Consider the following 19,855-nt stretch of genomic DNA (forward strand, 5'->3'; position numbering starts at 1 on the left):
GTGCAATTGCAAGTAGATCTGCATGTCAGTACCAACTTTTATATATGTAGATTTCCTTTGAAGTTGCAAGAGCACTTTTTTTTCGAGAAGATAAAAGCTTAAGACTACAGGTTGAGATTCCACGAGACAGTTTGACTTGCTTTGTTTGTCTAAACATCTTGACTTGAAGCAGTGAATTTGGCAGCTCCCCTTTGCTAGTTTATTTACAGACATAAAATTACTCAGCTGTATGTTAGACTCCAGTAAACTATCACAATAAGTACCATCTTATACCTAAAACCTTCCAACATTTTCCAGTTTTAATTACAATGCTGCAAATCATATCATTTTACTGAAGAGAACTTTGGCGGCAAGAACAGGAAAGCAGAGTATTACCTGAATGGTGACCAATTGGGAGAAGGGGAGATGCAACGTGACCTGGGTGTCATGGTGCACCAGTCATTGAAAGCAAGCATGCAGGTGCAGCAGGCAGTGAAGAAAGCGAATGGTATGTTGGCATTCATAGCAAGAGGATTTGAGTTTAGGAGCAGGGAGGTTCTGCTGCAGTTGTACAGGGCCTTGGTGAGACCGCACCTGGAGTATTGTGTGCAGTTTTGGTCTCCTAACCTGAGGAAAGACGTTCTTGCCTTAGAGGGAGTACAGAGAAGGTTCACCAGATTAATCCCTGGGATGGTGGGACTTGCATATGAGGAAAGACTGGATATACTGGGCTTGTACTCGCTGGAATTTAGAAGACTGAGGGGGGATCTTATAGAAACATATAAAATTCTTAAGGGGTTGGAGAGGCTAGATGCAGGAAGATTGTTCCCGATGTTGGGGGAGTCCAGAACCAGGGGTCACAGCTTAAGGATAAGGCGGAAGTCTTTTAGGACCGAGATGAGAAAACATTTCTTCACACAGAGAGTGGTGAGTCTGTGGAATTCTCTGCCACAGAAGGTAGTTGAGGCCAGTTCATTGGCTATATTTAAGAGGGAGTTAGATGTGGCCCTTTTTGCTAAAGGGATCAGAGGTTATGGAGAGAAGGCAGGTACAGGCTACTGAGCTGGATGATCAGCCATGATCATATTGAATGGCGGTGCAGGCTCGAAGGGCCGAATGGCCTACTCCTGCACCTATTTTCTATGTTTCTATGTTAACACCAAAAATGCTGGGGTTTTAAAAAGCACAGACTTCTATCGAGACTGACCATTTAGAAACCTGTCAAGGAAAAATCCAGATGAAAGTAAAAGTCCTGAATCTATGGAGCATAATAGTACACTTCTACGGGGCGGCACAGTGGTGCAGTTGGTAGAGCTACTGTCTCACAGCGCCAGAGATGGGTTTGATCTTGATCTCGGTTGCTGTCTGTGCTGAGTTTGCATGTTTTCCCTGTAACCACATGAGATTCCTCCAGGTGCTCCCGTTTCCTCCCACATCCCAAAGACACATGAGTTTGTAGGTTAAGTGGTCTCTGTAAAATTGCCCCTAATGTGTATTGTGTGGGATACCATAGAATTAGTGTGAGCAGGTGATCGGTGATCAGCATTAACTCGGTGGGCTGAAGGGCCTATTTCCATGTCGTATCTCTAAACTAAACTAAACAAAGAAATATTTAAAACGAGGCTTTGAGGTGGAGTGGCCGTTGTTACGTTGTAATCAATGAGCAAAAGTGCGATCCACAAGTAGATACAGCCAAATACCGCCACGACCATTGCATTGGCTAAGGAATATCTCAGCCAAAAAATCTAGTGTCATGTGAGAATTACTGGCAAACAGTATCTTCCCCATCTCTGATTACTTGTATTGTTTAGGTTAGTTTCGGGAAACTGTGTGGAAACAGGCTCTTCGATCCACCAAGTCCCTACTGACCAGTGGTCACCCATACACAAGTTCAATCCTCCACACTAGGGACAATTTACAGAAGCCAATTCATCTACAAACCCACGAGTCTTTGGGAGGAAACCAGAGCACCTAAGAAAACCCACACGGTCACAGGGAGAACATACAAACTCCATAAAGTGAACTTCTGTAGTCAGGATCAAACCCGAGTCTCTGGCGGTGCAAGGCAGCAACTCTACCGCTGAAACCACTGTACCGCCAAAATTATATCTTGCTATTTTTTTCTCTCTAAATGCATATTTTGGAAAATCTGTTTTTAAAGCAAAATATATTTGTGCAGTGTAGAAATAATGCACGTATGAAAAGTAGTTAAAATCCAAATTAATTATATTTCATAAATCTATAAGTTCTCAGAGCGGAATTAGGCTAATTGGCCCATCAAGTCTACTCCACCATTCAATCATGGCTGATCTATTTTTCCCTCTCAACCCCATTCTGCTCCCTGCTCCCCATCACCCCTGACACCCGTACCAATGAAAAATCAGTCAATCTCCACCTTAAAAATATCCATTGACTTGGTCTCCACAGCCATCTGTGGCAATTCATTCCACATATTCACCACCCTCTGATAAAAGAAATTCCTCCTCATCTCCTTTCTAAAGGCACATCCTTTTTATGCTGAGGCGATGACCTCTGGTCCTAGATTCTCCTATTAGTGGAAACTTCCTCTCCACATTCACTTTATCCAGGCTTTTCTCTATTCGGTAAATTTCAATGAGATCTCCCCTTATCCTAAGTACCAGAGAGTAGAAGTCCAGTGCCTTCAAAAGCACATCATCTGTTTAACCCACACATTCCTGGGAACACTCTCGTGAACCTTCTCTGGACCCTCTCCACTGCCAGCACATCATTCATCAGATAAGGGGCCCAAAACATAAATGTTGTCAAAATGGAACACATTGACATGGCCATATCTCCAAGAGTTAATAGTGTTTAATTGTCACATGTGACGACAGAAGAACAATGTAATTGTCACTTGCAGCAGCATAACAGTCTGTAAACACAATACACAAGGACAATACATTATGAAGAAGACTTCAATACATTAATAACCCCTACTACCAGGATGAATGTTAATTAAGAATTGCCATGTATTCTCACCAGACCCATGTTAAACGATCAATGGGTGTTGGATTGTATGAGCATAACTCCCCATATATATGTAAACAGACACAAAATGCCGGAGTAACTCAGCGGGACAGGCATCATCTCTGGAGAGAAGGAATGAGTCCATCGGTGTGGATAGCTACAGGAAGTGAACAATACGGAGCAAAAGCTGTAAACTTGATGTCAACTTGAATCTTTTTTCTCCCTGATGTTATATGTATGGCAGTTATAGTTTGCCTTTTAGCACATGTTTTAATTTTCATCACAAAGATTTCTTAATCTTGGACTTGTGTCTTTTTGCAGGGGATACAGTTGGAACTTGTGGTGACCCTGGCATTCCAGCACATGGTTCAAGGGAGAAGAGCGAACTCCGGGTTAAAGGCGTTGTGCACATTTCTTGCCTAACGGGATATGTTTTAAATGGCTCCCCTGAACGAGTTTGCCTTTCCAACGGCTCCTGGTCTGGGAAGCAGCCAGAGTGTAAAGGTAAGCCAGACCCTTTCAATCGAGTCTTCCAATTAAATTGTAGTGCTTTCCATGTTCAGAAAAGTAAGGAAAGGAATCAGTTAACTAAATAAAATACTAAATTGTTGTATTAGAAACTTTCAATCAGTATCCCCATAATCATGGGAAGACAGCTTCAAGGGGTAATGCTAAGACATCCACGTAACATCATGAAGGAAACCGATCTCACAACCAATTCCTATATTCACTGTCTGCTTTGCTTAATAGACAATAGGTGCAGGAGGAGGCCATTCGGCCCATTGAGACAACACCGCCATCCAATGTGATCATGGCTGATCATTCTCAATCAGTACCCCGTTCCTGCCTTCCCCCCTGACTCCGCTATCCTTAAGAGCTCTATCTAGCTCTCTCTTGAAAGCATTCAGAGACTTGGCCTCCACTGCCTTCTGAGGCAGAGAATTCCACAGATTCACAACTCTCTGACTGAAAAAGTTTTTCCTCATCTCAGTTCTAAGTGTCCACATCTACTGGTTCAGAATAATTTGCGACTGGCTGGCTCTTGTTGAAGCTAAAACAACCAGGTCTGAGTCCCCCTAAATCATTGGATTCAACGTAGGGCCCCTTCCATAGTTGAAACTAGTTGCCAGCAGAGCAACAAAAGGTCGTGAACATACACAAAATCCTCAAAATATACAGGCGGGGTCAACTGCAAATTTCAAAGGTCAGATTTGGAAGTTTTTTTATGAGCCTGGCTTATTAATGCTAATGTTATAGATCAAACATGATCAATTTAAATGGTAGAACCATCTATGGATAAGCTGTTGTGCTCTGAGCTTCCTCCACAGAGGGAGGTGGATGTGTGGAGAAGGATGAGCTGTAATGGTAACAACAATGTTTTCTGAGAGGAATGAGATCTTTGGTTACTCTTTGGTATGATTTTAAACAAAAGGGATATTTGGGTCAAATCATGTGTCTGTGACCACCATATCGAAAGAGAACTATTGGTACACTGCCTCTCATTGGTAAGTCTTGAATTCGTGTGGACTTTCCATAAGTCTGGGGTGTGTGCAGTCTAGGGTGTGTGCAGTCTGGGGCGTGTGCAGCCTGGGGTGTGTGCAGGAAAGAACTGCAGAACTGCACCCTAATCTTCCCTTGCAATGCTGGTCAGTAGCTCCGCAGATCACAGCTCCTCTTGGGAGTGGATGAGAAAGTCGGATAACATTGAACTTGTACGTACAGTATAAAATCATGAGAGGAATAGATTGGGTAAATGCACAGAGTCTCTTCCCCAGAGTAGGGGAATCGAGGACCAGAGGACATAGGTTCAAGGTGAAGGGGAAAAGATTTAATAGGAATCTGAGGGATAACTTTTTCACACAAAGGAACAAGCTGCCAGAGGGGGTAGTTGAGGCTGGGATTATCCCAAAGTTTAAGTAACAGTTAGACAGGTACATGGATAGGACAGGTCTGGAGGGATATGGACCAAGCGCGGGTAGGTGGTACTAGTAAAGATGGGACATTTTGGTTGGTGTGGGCAAGTTGGGCCGAGGGGCCTGTTTCCACACTGTATCACTCTACGACTCTATGACTCCAGTGTGAACAAGTGACTGATAGCTGGATAGACACAAAGTGCTGGAGTAACTCAGCGGGACAGGCAGCATCTGTGGTGAGAAGAAATAGGTGATGTTTCAGGACAGAGATAAGGAAGTATAAGTTGTGAAAATGAGACGTCAAAGGAGTTGAAGTTAAAGGAAAATGTGAAATAGATCATTGTTAGCTAGGAGAGTGTGACAATGAAGCATATGGAGATAACATTTAATCAGGGGAACATTCAGACTGGTTGGAGAACTAGGAAGGGGGATGGATGGAGAGAGAGGGAAAGCAAGGGTTACTTGTAGTTAGAGAAGTGAACATTTATACCACTAGGATGTAAGCTACCCAAGCGAAATATGAGTTGGTGTGGGCACAGTGGGCTAAAGGGCCCGTTTCCATTCTACATCTTTCTCTCCCGAGATGCTGCCTGACCTGCTGAGTTACTCCAGCATTTTGTGAATAAATCGACTACATCTTTCAAAGTATGATTGATTGATCAAAGTATTATTTTTATTTCTTATGCAGCCACCAACTGATAGGATCGATAGTTGCTTTTTGTGAGCATTATTACGAACCAAATAATCAGGTGCAAACTTGCCTTTTTACTGGCCTGCTGGAAAGTTACTGCAGATGAGCCTTGGGTTGCAGTTGGTTGATTGAAGTACCCCACACTCCACCCACGCACACATCTATAATGGCTAGACATCAAGTTTTTAAAGTCATGAGGTCATACGTGATAGGAGCAGAATTAGACCATTCAGCCCATCAAGTCTACTCCGCCATTCAATCATGGCTGATCTATCTCTCCCTCCTAACCCCATTCTCCTACCTTCTCCGCATAACCTCTGACACCTATACTAATTAATAATTTATCTATCTCTGCCTTAAAAATATCCATTGACAGCTTCCACAGCCTTCTATGGCAAAGAATTCCACATATTCATCATCCTCTGACTAAAGAAATTCCTCCTCATCTCCTTCCCAAAGGAACGTTCTTTAATTCTGAGGCTATGATCTCTGGTCCTAGATTCTCCCACTAGTAGAAACATCCTCTCCACATCCACTCTATCCAAGCTTTTCACTATTCACTATTCGGTAAGTTACAATGAGGTCCCCCCTCAGGCCCAGTGCCATCATATGTTCATCATATCCCACTCATTCCTGGGATAATTCCTGGTAAACCACCTCTGGACCCTCTCCAGAGCCAGCACATCCTTCCTCAGAGATGGTGCCCATAATTGCTCACAGTACTCCAAATGCGGCCTGACCAGCGCCTTGTAGAGCCTCAGCATTACATCCCTGTTTCTGCATTCTAGCCCTCTTGAAGTAAACGCTAGCATTGCGTTTGCCTTCCTTACTACCAATTCAACTTGCAGATTAACCTTTGGGGAATCCTGCACCAGCATTCCCACGTCCATTTGCACCTGTGATTTCTGGATTTTCTCCCCATTTAGAAAATAGCCCGTGCCTTTATTCCTGCTACCAAAAGGCATGACTCCATACTTTGCTGCACTTTGTTCCATCTGCCACTTCTCTGCCCACTCTCCCAACCTTCCCAAATCTTTAACCAGGCTGGAGACTGAAATCTCAGCCAGCATCATGCAAGACACCTGTTTAAATCTGTGGTCAAGGATCTGAATGAGATTGACGAGGCACTCACTGTTGTTCAACATTGGCTGACTGAGGAAATGAAAACCTAATTATTTATTGTGGAACTGTGGAGCAATTTGAAGGTACTGTAAAAACGTGTCTGAGTTTTTAGGAAAACTCAAAGCAGCTTTCACGACAAGTTTCCATTAGACCTTAAAGGTAGTGCAAAAAAAAAATTCCATATCAAGTGCAGAGAATGACCTTGCATTTGTGGAACACCTTACACAGCTTCAGAACATTGCAAAGCACCCAACATTTGACATCGGGTCACTTATAACACAAGAAGCACAGCAACTGATTAATGCAGTGCAAACTTCCACAGACTTGTAAAGTGTTAATGAACAGAAATTCAGTTCCATTGATGCTGAATGAGTGATAAATATTGTTAAACACATTGGAAAACCCCCCCCACTTCTTCAGAATGTGAGATTGCATCCATCTGAAAAAAACTGATTTAACCAACTGAACAGAATGATGGCACTTCTCAGAGCATGGCATTTACTCAGTATCATGCGTGTGTGCGTGTGTGCGTGCGTGTGTATGCGTGCGTGTGTGTGTGGATTTTATGCTGCAGTCTCTGATGCCCAATAATTCCAGTGCAAATGCAAGAATGCTAACCTGAGCTCCTGCTAATACCTGCATAATTACAACACCAAATCACACATCTCCTACTTAAAGTTTTAAAGCTTTAATTAAGGATTGAACTGTGAATAAGTAGACCATTGATTGTGCTTTTAATCTTTTCCCAGCAGAACTAAGCCACGGTTTTCAATGCAAGCACTCGGGTTCAGTCAATCCACTGTGGTTGATGCATTCCACTTTGTGTAGTTTCTGTCGAAACGGAATTGACAGGATGCTTTGTCTTGTGGAACCAGAGCCAGAAACTAAGTGGAGCCTTCAAGTGGAGCAGTGAACTATTGGTCCCAGGTTTACCGTAGCAAACTTTGAGGGTCCCATAATTTAGCAGGTCTCCATTACTTCAACAACCCACGAGGCAATCCTTTACAAATTACATACCGAGTGGTGTCATCAATATTTATTTTATTATATCCTTGGGTAACATTCATTTTTAAAATGACAATATTTTCACTTGTTCTGAGTTAATGGAGATGATGCTTTATGGAGTAGCGAGCTATAGCTTATATTCTGGCCCATTGACGAAACTCAAGGTAAAACTATTTTCCCTGGTGTCTTTCATAACAATGCAACAGCGAAAATTAAAAATCATGCAGAGGCTATATTGGGCAGAAGTTCCTTCGATTCCTATCCTGTAGAAATTTACACTTAACGAGTCAGTGAAAATAAATGTTGAGGCAGAACTTCGACACAGGTCTGCTCACTCACGTAACCTGAACAAAAAAACAAAATGCTGGAGGAACTTAATGGGTAAGGCAGCATCGAAGGCAGGTTGCGACCTTTCTACAAAATATGTATCCCAAGATAAACATTGTCTGTCTATTTCTCTCACCAGATGCTGCCTGACCCACTGAGTTCCTCCTAACAGTTTGTTATTTGCTCAAGATTCCAGCATCTGCAGCATCTTGTGTCTCTGTGCTCATGCAGGTTCCAATTTATGCTGGTGCTTCAGTTGAGATTCAGAACAATAGTTTTCCTCAGGATATTGACAATAGGGACTCTGCAAAGGCAATGCCATTGAATGCAAAGGGTATTGCAGGGCACACTTGCAGTGCAAATGTTGCTTTCCATTTGTGCATGAAGGAACTGCAGATGCCGGTTTAAACTGAAGAAAGACACAAAAAGCTGGAGTAACTCAGCGAGTCAGACAGCATCTCTGGAGAAAAGGACTAGGTGATGTTTTGGGTTGAGACCTTTCTTCCATTTGTCAACCCATGTCTTAATGTTGTCCAGATTATGCTCCATGCAGACACAGATTGTTCATTTTGCTCAGGAGTTGCAAGTGGAATTGAACATTGTCATAGAGTCATAGAGTGATACAGTGTGGAAACAAGCCCTTCGGCCCAACCTGCCCACACCAGCCAACAATGTCCCAGCTACACTAGTCCCACCTGCCTGCGCTTGGTCCATCTGTTCTCATCAACCGTTTTGGTCACATCTTCAAAAAACTCAATCAGATTTGTGAGACAAGACCTCCCACATACAAAACCATGCTGACTATCCCTAATCAGCCCTTGCCCATCCAAATGCCTGTATAACCTATCCCTCCAGTAACTTTCCAACTACAGATGTTAAGCTCACTGGCCTATAGTTCCCAGCATTTTCCCTGCAGTCCTTCTTGAAAAGAGGCACAACATTTGCCACCCTCCAATCCTCTAGCACTTCTCCTGTATTTAAGGGCGACTCGTAAATTTCAACCAGGGCTCCCGCAATTTCCTCTCTAGTTTCCCACAATGTCCTCGGATATATCTGATCAGGCCCTGGAGATTTGTCTACCTTCATGCACGATAGTGCATTCAGTGCTTCTTTGACGGTGACATTGACTGTGACATCAACAATCCCATTACTGACTTTATGATATGCCATAGGTTCTTGATGAAACACATGAAGGTGTTTGGGCTGAGAAACACTTGAGGTGATGTTTTAAGGCTGTCATGTTGATTGCCTCTGACAACCTCCTTTGCGCAAGGTCTGACTTCAAACACTATGCGGTTTCTCTTGATGCCCATTGAGTTTAATGTTCCCAAGCTGCAGTTAGTCGAGGAGTGCAGGTCTTCAGTCCGACAGCTGGGATGTTGACTATTCCTGTGGACTTTGCTGTATCAAATGCTCTTTGCTGTTTCTTGGCATCAAGTGGAGTAAATCAAATTGACAGAAAACTGTCTTCGACGATCATTGGTTCTCAGGAGGATGCCTAAATGGACCATCTCTTCAGCACGTCTTCCTGAAGCAGATGTTTCAGGCTTTTCTTCACTCATCAACAGATCGCAGATAGTCAGGACAAAGCTGCCCATCGAGGTAGCGAGCACAATGGTGCTCTGGCTTTTCCCAAGATTACAGGCTGCACACAGGCAGGTTGTACAAGAAATACAAGTGTCTGCATTCAAAGAATTTCCACTTGGTTAGAGCAACCACATAATGATGTGAAGCTGACTTCTTGGTAATTGTGTGCCTATTCCATGCCAGGCACTACTCTCTTACACCCAGGTTAATGCTGTCAAGTCAGCTGCTTAATGTCGGATGCCTGTGATATCCAGAAATGTTCCTGGCACTGATTTAAAGCTAATCTGTCAGCACGGTGGCGCAGCGGTAGAGTTGCTGCCTTACAGCGAATGCAGCGCCGGAGACTCAGGTTCGATCCTGACTACGGGTGCCGTCTGTACGGAGTTTGTACGTTCTCCCCGTGACCTGCGTGGGTTTTCTCCGAGATCTTCGGTTTCCTCCCACACTCCAAAGACGTACAGGTATGTAAGTTAATTGGCTGGGCAAATCTAAAAAGTGTCCCTAGTGTGTGTAGGATAGTGTTAGTGTGCGGGGATCGCTGGGCGGCGCGGCCCCGGTGGGCCGAAGGGCCTGTTTCTGCGCTGTATCTCTAAATCTAAAAATCTAAAAAAAACTATTGCCTGTGCTGAAGACAGAGCTGCCTGGATTGGTTTAGATGTGTCTTCCAATATAATCTTGAAGGGGTCTTCCAGATTGGTTGTGATTTGAAATGTGCAGCATAATTTTGCATCCGAGAAGAAACAAGAAATAGCTCCTTAACAGAAAGATTCAGAGGTGCAGGAACAAAAAGAACAAAGGATGTCAAGGAAAAGACGGACGTTTATCCACACAGATTGTCAATTTAAGGACTTTAGGAGAGCTCCCCCTCCCCTTCCCCCACTCACCATCAACAACACCACAGTCACATCTGTGGAGTCATTTAAGTTCCTTGGAACCATCATTTCCAGGGGCCTTAAATGAGGGGCCACCATCGACTCCACAGTCAAAAAGGCCCAACAGAGGATGTACTTCCTGCGGCAGCTGAGGAAACACAATCTGCCACAGGCAATGATGGTCCAATTCTATACTGCTATCATTGAGTCCGTCCTCACCTTCTCCATCATGGTCTGGTTTGGCTCAGCCACCAAGCACGACATCCGGAGGCTGCAACGGATCGTTCGCACAGCCGAGAAGGTTGTTGGCTGCAACCTTCCCCCCATTGACGAACTGTACACTGCAAGGACCAGGAAATGAGCGGGCAAGATCATCTCTGACCCCTCTCACCCCGGCCACAAACTCTTTGAAGCACTTCCCTCTGGAAGGCGACTCCAGACTGTCAAAGCAGCCACAGCCAGACATAAAAACTGCTTTTCTTCCACGAGCAGTAGCTCTACTCAACAACCAAAAGTCTGTAGTCTCCTTTTGATCTGGTATTTTATTTCATTCTTCACTTGTTTAAACTATAATGTTTTATTCTTAATGTTTTAATGTTTTATGTTTTATTCTTAATTGTTTACTGTATGTCGTGTTGTTACTTGCGAGCGGAGCACCAAGGCAAATTCCTTGTATGTGTACATACTTGGCTAATAAAATATATTCCATTCAATTCAATTAATTAAGATGATTCTTCCACAATGCCATCATTGTGGAGTACATTGGTTCATTCCATCCTCCCAATGAATTTACTGTGTGGGCGTGTTTTTGCCCATCCTCTAGTTTTAACACATCATCTAGTTTTAACGCATCATATAGTTTTAACATCTGCACATCCTCACCCGCTAGTAAGGCCACAACCGGAATGGACTGCAAACTGCATCCTCAAGGATGTATGTGACCATCTTGGTGATCAACCACATGATGAATTATTGGACCATTATCTTAACTCTTCCAGACCTTTGGTGACAGATCCCCGTACATTAACACTATCCTACTACACCCACTAGGAACAATTTTTACATTTACCAAACCTACATACCTGTGAGTCTTTGGAGTGTGGGAGGAAACCGAAGATCTCGGAGAAACCCACGCAGGTCACGGGGAGAACGTACAAACTCCGTACAGACAGCACCCATAGTCAAGATCGAACCCGGGTCTCCGGCACTGCATTCGCTGTAAGGCAGCAACTCCAACGCTGCTCCAACGCTGCACCACCTAGTGGTGTCTTTAAATAGTATTTATGAGTTTCTGAGGGCTTCTTCACAAACTCTACCATTCCTGGCTACATCAAGCATGGCCTGTTCCTGCCTGTACCTTGAACAGACTATCCTCAGGTCATGTGGTGTTAAAAAGCTATCCCTCAGTGTGCTTTGGTTAGGATTCTGCTTTGTTTAGTGCAAGGTACTTTGCTGGTGTTCTGGTGTGCATGATCTGGCTTGTGTGGCCAACCACAGATCTGAGAGACCACAGGTCACAGGCTACGCTTGGAGCATGTGTGGGCTTTACAAACGACTCTGTGGTCTCCTGTCAAAACGTGTTCAAGCTCAACTCCCTGCAAATAATGTTAAATGCTCGTTACAGTTGTGACAGTCTGAAACTACCACCTTATTTTTAAACCACATGATTTATTCTATTGTTTCTGCACTTATTCCCAGTGACTAAGAAATAAATCTTCGCAGAATCATTGGGTAAATTTAACAATAATCCAGTCTACTACACGTACCCACATACGTCTGAAGAAGGGTCTCGACCCAAAATGTCACCCATTCCTTCTCTCCAGAGATGTTGCTTGTCCTGCTGAGTTACTCCAGCTTTTTCTGTCTACAGTATCTTCCCACATACAGCCTTGTCCTTCTCATACCGAATGTTTATTGAGGTTCATCCCTATTGCCTTTGCCAGCCTTGCCCTCCCACATCAAACACCCACACCAACTTGACCATGCTCTCATTTCACTCCTGCCATTGGGAAGAACGTATAGGAATCTGAAACCCAGGACCAAAAATGTCCAAGAATAGCTTCTACCCAACAACCATCAGGCCCTTGAATACTCCACAACACTGACCAATGGTCTGAAGAAGGGCCTTGACCCGAAACGTCACCCATTCCTTCTATCCAGAGATGCTGCCTGTCCCGCTGAGTTACTCCAGCATTTTTTTTTTAGAGATACAGCGCAGAAACGGGCCCTTCGGCCCACCGAGTCCACGCCGCCCAGCGATCCCCGCACATTAACACTATCCTACACACACTAGGGACATTTTTTACATTTACCCAGCCAATTAACCTACATACCTGTACGTTTTTGGAGTGTGGGACGAAACCGAAGATCTCGGAGAAAACCCACACAGGTCACGGGGAGAACGTACAAACTCCGTACAGACAGCGCCCGTAGTCAGGATCGAACCTGAGTCTCCGGCGCTGCATTCGCTGTAAGGCAGCAAATCTACCGCTGCGCCACCGTGCCGCTCGATTTTGTGTCTATCTTCGGTATAAACCAGCATCTGCCGTTCCATCCTACACTAACCAATGGATTATGGACTGTTTTTGGTTGCATTAAGGAATTGGGGCTTTTCTTTGCATTAGTATTGGGGTAATTAATTTATTGACGTTTTGTTTATTATATATAATCTATGTGTATTGTGTACAGGCCTGTTATTCTGCTGCAAATAAGAATTTCATTGTTCTATTGTCGATACATGATCATTTTGAGTCAATCACATCATGCTGCCTGTCCCGCTGAGTCACATCAGCTTTTTGTGTCTATCTTCGGTTTAAACCAGCATCTGCAGTTCCTTCCTGCAACATTCCATGTGTTTGCTGCTCATTGCATCTCTGAGCAACTGTTTCATTTTTATAAGTTCATCCTTAGATCCTTCATTGTGTGCCACTGCGTCCATTGCCTGCAGTATTTACAATGTGCTTGTTTGAAATGTGGTTATTTGTGGTAATGAACCAGCTTCAGAGCCAGCATTTGACCTCTCTGCCTTCGGTAGAGCTGAAGGATGCAACACTGCAACCTAAAGTCAATTTCGCCAGGGTGTGGAAATGATTTCAATTTCCTGTACAAGTCGTGAACGCACACCAGATCGAGATGAGCACCGCTTCTCCAAACCTCCCACTTGCACTGGCTCAGGAAGCGTCACATTGATCAAACTCTGACAACAAGAAGGGTCTCGACCCGAAACGTCACCCATTCCTTCTCTCCTGAGATGCTGCCTGACCTGCTGAGTTACTCCAGCATTTTGTGAATAAATACCTTCGATTTGTACCAGCATCTGCAGTTATTGTCTTATATCAAACTCTGACAACAAAGTACTTTGCTTTTATTTGTTTGTTTTCGATTGATTGATGTCTCACATCAGAACAGCTTCCATTATCTTTCACATCCTTCCTCATTCTTCACAGACTGGCCTGAAGGCCTGTAACATGTTCTTAGTTGAACTTTTGCATTTAAGATGTCAAAATCTTAGCCAAAATGTTTGAGCTTGTTTTGCTTCAATTGGATCAATTAATTTTACCTCCTGAGTGACTGCTATTTTGGAACTGCGTTTTATTCTCCCTTCTCATCCTTCCGAATTCCCTGTATTAAATTTCACCTACTAATTATCTGACCCAATCTTCCAGCCCATCAATATCTCTGTGAAATCTATTCATTTCCTTTTGTAATTCGCGCTATAATTTCCAAATTTTGAAATTGTGCTGCGTAGACTCAATTGAACTATTTGTTGAGCATCTCTTTTTATTGAGTTCAACAATTGAATGTTCATGTTGGAACAATGTTTTTGAAATTATCTTAAAAAAATATATATATCACACTGTCAAGTTGTATTTAAACCATTAATGATGTAGTTAATCAGAATTTTACAATGTTATGAAGATTAAATGAAAAGCAATATGATATACAAACTGTTATATAAAATTTAGGCATTAAAAGTGAGGAAACAGCAATCCAACATGTCCAATGCCAGGGAGGATCTGCAGATGCTGGTTTAAATCAATGATAGTCACAAAAAGCTGGAGTAAGTCAGCTTGACAGGCAGTTGAGAGGAGAACTTCTTCAAAGCAGGCATACTTTGAGGAGATTTTGCAGTGGAGTAGGCAAAATGTGTAGGAAGGAACTGCAGATGCTGGTTTACACCGAAGACAGACACAAAAGAAGGGTCTCGACCCGAAACATCTCTCCAGAGATGCTGCCTGTCCCGCGCTGAGTTACTCCAGCTTTTTGTGTCCATCTAACGCCTAATGTCAGTCTGAAGAAGGGTCCCGAAACAAGATGTGGCCTACCCTTGTTCTCCAGGGATGCTGCCTGTCTGACACATAAAGATTACTTTGTGTCTTTATTAACGCTCAATGTTAGAGCAGGTTTTAAATTAACAATCTACATCTTGTTATACTGCTTGCATTTTAGAATACTTAGCAGTTAAATAGACAAGAAAAACATACCTTTGCCTTTATTGACGATCAATATTGATAAGCCTGATTTTCTTGGGGCAATTTTCAAAATCTGGTGATGGGGATTTGAGACAAAATAAATAATAGCTGAAACTAAAATAAAACTCAATTATTTCAGTTGCACAGGGTCATTTGTTAATACAATTAATGACAGTAAGGTGAAGCAGTTGTCTCCACGAACTGAAGAATTGATCTCCAGTTTCCACCTTTTCATAAACACTCTCAATCATTGTTTACAGCTGTCAGATGTGGAAACCCAGGGGCACCAGCTAATGGCAACGTGTTTTGGATTGATGGAACCTCATACTCCAACTCTGTAACGTACTCATGTCTGGAAGGATACGTACTCTCTGGATCTGCAACGAGACAGTGCACAGTTAATGGCACATGGTCAGACAATTTTCCTAACTGCACAAGTAAGTCAATAAACAGAATCGCCACTTTTGAGTAAAGGGAAATCGTTGACACCTGGTGGTCCTTGGTGAAGTTGCTTGCAATATCGGATTTCAATCAGTTCAAAGTTAAGGTGTAAGCACACAGTTTAAAATACTTTGACCCAATAACAAATAGAACTGCATGTTATTGGTCTTCTCCACTGTCCCTTCTAATTGATTTGAGTGGACCACTTAAAAACATTAATGGATGGAGTATGCCAGCCTGTTGTGCAGGTTAATGTGGTGTTGCGCTAATTCACTGATTGACACTGCCATCAGTGAAATATGTTGGATCAATTTGACTTTCATAGTGAACATTTCATATGCAACATTATGTTTAAATTTGTTTATGTTTATTGCCATTTTATAAAACAAAGTTAGGTTCATATTTTACATGCCGTCATACAAAATGTTTCAGATTATCAAAGATTAATCGCTCCTTGTCTACCTTATCCCGATTATACTGATTCGAAGTTTGCGTTGAGCTTTCACAAGCCTAATCATTTATTTTGCTGCTTTGTTCACCACCTCATGACTGTTATTACCGGTGAAAATGTTTTGTTAAACGATCAAATTTGAATTGAGTTATTGTTTGAATTCGCTCCGTCTCGTGTCACCAATAACGGTGCCAAATCTGGTGCTTTACAGTAATTACCTGTGGAGATCCTGGAATGCCAGCAAACGGCATGAGATTGGGGGATGATTTTACAGTCAGACAAAATGTCACCCAGATTTGTCAACCGGGATACATAATACAGGATATGCAGACTTCCGTGATTCGTTCCTGCCTCAGCAACGGCACATGGAGTGGCTCAATGCCACTATGTAAAGGTAACAATATTTTTCCAGTGGCAATAATCATTTGGAGACACAATAGAATGCAGATGCTGGATCCGGGAGCACAAAACAAACTGCAGGAGGACTTCTTCGGACCAGTCAACGTTGTGGAGGCAAGAGGGATAGTTGGCATTTCGGGCCGAGACCCTACATCAGGACCGACTGTAGAGGGAGATAGCCAATATTAAGAGGTGTGAGGGTGAGGAGAGACAGGAGCTGGCCGCCAATAAGTAGAACGAGATGGGGAAGGAGTGATGGGTAGATGGAGTCAGGTGTGGGGAGGGGAGGAGGACTCTAACTCCGAGTCTGGTGGAAATAGTCAGAGATGCAAAGTGATAAGCAGAGGCAACAAATGTTTTATGTTATGAAATTGAAACCATTTCTGACACTCCTCTCTCTATCAATAGACAATAGACAATAGGCAGTAGACAACGGACAGTGGACAGTGGACAATAGACTGGAGAACAGGCAGTGGACAACAGATAGTGGAGAACAGACAGTGGACAACAGACAGTGGACAACAGACAGTGGAGAACAGACAGTGGAGAACAGACAGTGGAGAACAGACAGTGGAGAACAGACAGTGGACAACAGACATTAGACAACAGACATTAGACAAATATCTCGATCTCTCTGTCTCCATCTCTGGTGAAAATTATCCACTGACATTTAAAATAAGCCTATATCCTCCCATAGCTACCTAGACTACACCTGCTTTCTACCTGTCTCTTGTACGTAAGCCCTAACATCTCAATTTCTCCTTTTCAAGTACAACTGTTCTCACGATAACGTCTTCTGTTCTAGCACATCTCACATGTCTTGCCTTTTACAGGAAATGTGGTTTCCCCTCTACTGTGGTTGATGGAGTTCTTAACCAAATCTCCGTTTCCATTTCCTGCATTTTTCCCCTCGCCCCTTCCCCCTTCAAACAGAACAGAGGTACAGTCCCATGGTACTTTCCTTTCACCTGACCAGCCTCCACATAAAGGACATTTTTGGTCATTTCTGCCTGCTGCTTCGTGATCCTACCATGTCACATCTTCGACTCTCTCTCCTTCCTTGTGTTTCACAGAGACCACTCTCTGTGGAAAACCTGTCCCTCCATCTTCTCCCTCACCACCATTGAGGGGCCTTCCAGGTAAGGCAGGGATTTGTATGTATCTCCTCAAGCTTTGCCTCTTGGAGTTGTTGCTTATGGGCAAAGGGCTATCCGGAAGGTGAGATGCTTTTAAAAGTGTGATAGTGAGAGTACAACAGATATATTTTCCTGTCAGAGTGAAGAACAAGACAGGATCCAGTAAGGAATCCAGGATCATGAGAGAAATTGGGGCTCTGGTAAGGACAAAGAAGGAGGCATTGCTCAGGTGCAGGCAGCTGGGATCAAGGGCATCCCTGGAGGACAGGGGACTGAGGAGCATACTTTAGTTTAGTTTAGAGATACAGCGTGGAAACAGGCCCTCCGGCCCACCGATTCCGTGCCGACCAGCAATCACCGCACACTAACACGATGCTACACACACTAGGGACAATTTACAATTATACCAAGCCAAATAACCTACAAACCTGTACATCTTTGGAGTGTGGGAGGAAACCGGAGATCCCAGGGAAAACCCACACAGGTCTCGGGGAGAACGTACAAACTCCGTACAGACAGAGCCCGTAGTCAGGATCGAACCCGGGTCTCTGGCGCTGTAAGGCAGCAACTCTACCGCTGTGCTGCCCCTTAAGAAGGAAATCAGGAGGGCAAAAGGTGGGTATAGGATAAGATTAAAGAGAATCCAAAGAGATTTTGTAAACAGATTAAGGGAAAATTGGTAATTAGGGAGAAGATAGGGCCCCTGAGAAACCAAAGAGATCATCTACGTGAGAAGATGCAGCAAGGTCCTCAATGAATATTTCTCCTTTGATTTTACTGTGGAGAAGGAGATGAAAAGTGTGGAACTTGTCCGGATCAACGTCAATGAGATGCTGAATGTCCTATGCAGGTAGATTCATCTCCCAGGCTGGATCAGATACATTCAAGGGCAGAGTGAGGAGCAGAAATTGTAGGAGTCCTTGCTGAGATATACGAACCATCGTAAGACATGTGTGAAATGCTAGAAGACTGTAGGGTGACTAATGCTGTGCCTCTTTTCAAGAATGGCAGCAAAGAGAAGCCGGGGAACCATAGGCCAGTAATCTAACCTCTACGGTTGGAAAGTTGCTGGAGAGAATTCTGAGAAATAGTATGCCTCCATTTGGAATGACTGCTTTCTCCATCATCAAGAGTGTTTTATTGCCTTATGTCCCAGCTGGGACAATGAAATTCTTACTCACAGCAGCACAACAGAATATGTAAACAATATAATAAACAAGAAAAAAGCTCAGCGTGTGTATATATACATACATACATATTCTACATATGTATATACACACACACACATATATATATGTACACATAGAAAACGAACTAACAATAATAGTGCAATAATAACAATGATAGTCGATGTAGTTCAGAGCTTAATGGAGGCTGTGGTGTTGTAGAAAAGACAAGCCAAAGACAAGACAAGTCCAGAACCAGGGGCCACAGTTTAAGAATAAGCGGTAGGCCATTTAGAACAGAGATGAGGAAAAACGTTTTTAGTCAGAGAGTTGTGAATCTGTGGAATTCTCTGCCTCAGAAGGCAGTGGAGGCCAATTCTCTGAATACATTCAAGAGAGCTAGATTGAGCTCTTAAGGATAGCGGAATCAGGGTGTATGGGGAGAAGGCAGGAACAGGGTACTGATTGAGAATGATCAGCCATGATCACATTGAATGGCGGTGCTGGCTCGAAGGGCCGAATGGCCTACTCTTGCACCTATTGTCTATTGTCTAAATGTAGAAGAACAGTACCTCATATCCTCGATGCTTGACAACCAATGCTATGAACATTAATGTTTTCAATGACTGGTCACCAAATCCCTGCGTTCCATCTTCCTTCTTATTGATCCATCCAGATTATCTCAACCACCCACTTCTCACTAACTTTCGTAGCTCTCCCTTGCTGAGTTTATTTTTTCTGCCCCACCTGGTTCAATCTGCCGTTCACCCAAACACCTAATCCACTCCCCCACTGGGCCTCCTATTCCCTCCCCGACTTGTTCTATCAGCACACCATCCCTCCCTTATCTGATTCAACCTCTTACTTTATCTGAAGAAGGGTCTCGAACCAAAACGACACCCATCCGTTCTCTCCGGAGATGCTGCCTATCCCGTTGAGTTGCTCCAGCTGTTTGTGTCTATCTTACTTTCCAGCCTCTAACTCTACCTCCACACTCTCTCTGCTGCAGGGTCTCAACCCGAAACACCAACTGCACCTCTGCTTCCACAGTTGCTGCCTGACCCATTGAGTTCTTCCAGCTGTTTGTTTTTAGCTGTTGGATTGCATGATTTAATTAAGATGGAATTTTAGATGGAAATGTTCTCAATGTCTTTAGAATGGTTATTCAGTGCATTGCCATTACCCACATGAAACAATGTCCGGGCATATGGAAATTTTGTACTCTAGGTAGATTTCTAATGATGAGCTTTTGTGGACTGATATCGAATCAGTCTCAACAATTCTGTAATTTAGAGAATAATTACAC

General features: G+C 43.4%; 1 protein-coding gene across 2 annotated transcripts in view; it reads left to right on the top strand.

Annotated features, from left to right (window-relative positions):
• csmd3b (CUB and Sushi multiple domains 3b) overlaps positions 1 to 19,855 on the top strand; it is a 1,698,079-nt gene that overhangs the window by 1,614,399 nt on the left and 63,825 nt on the right. Inside the window, exons 57-59 of one of the 2 annotated variants that reach the window (XM_078397138.1) lie at positions 3,289 to 3,471; positions 15,217 to 15,393; positions 16,060 to 16,242. In XM_078397138.1, coding sequence (XP_078253264.1) covers positions 3,289 to 3,471; positions 15,217 to 15,393; positions 16,060 to 16,242 — 543 coding nt within the window. The remainder of the gene's footprint in view (positions 1 to 3,288; positions 3,472 to 15,216; positions 15,394 to 16,059; positions 16,243 to 19,855) is intronic. The other variant, XM_078397139.1, reaches the window with a different exon arrangement.

The sequence above is a fragment of the Rhinoraja longicauda genome, chromosome 4, assembly GCF_053455715.1.
Source record: "Rhinoraja longicauda isolate Sanriku21f chromosome 4, sRhiLon1.1, whole genome shotgun sequence".
NCBI lineage: Eukaryota > Metazoa > Chordata > Chondrichthyes > Rajiformes > Arhynchobatidae > Rhinoraja > Rhinoraja longicauda.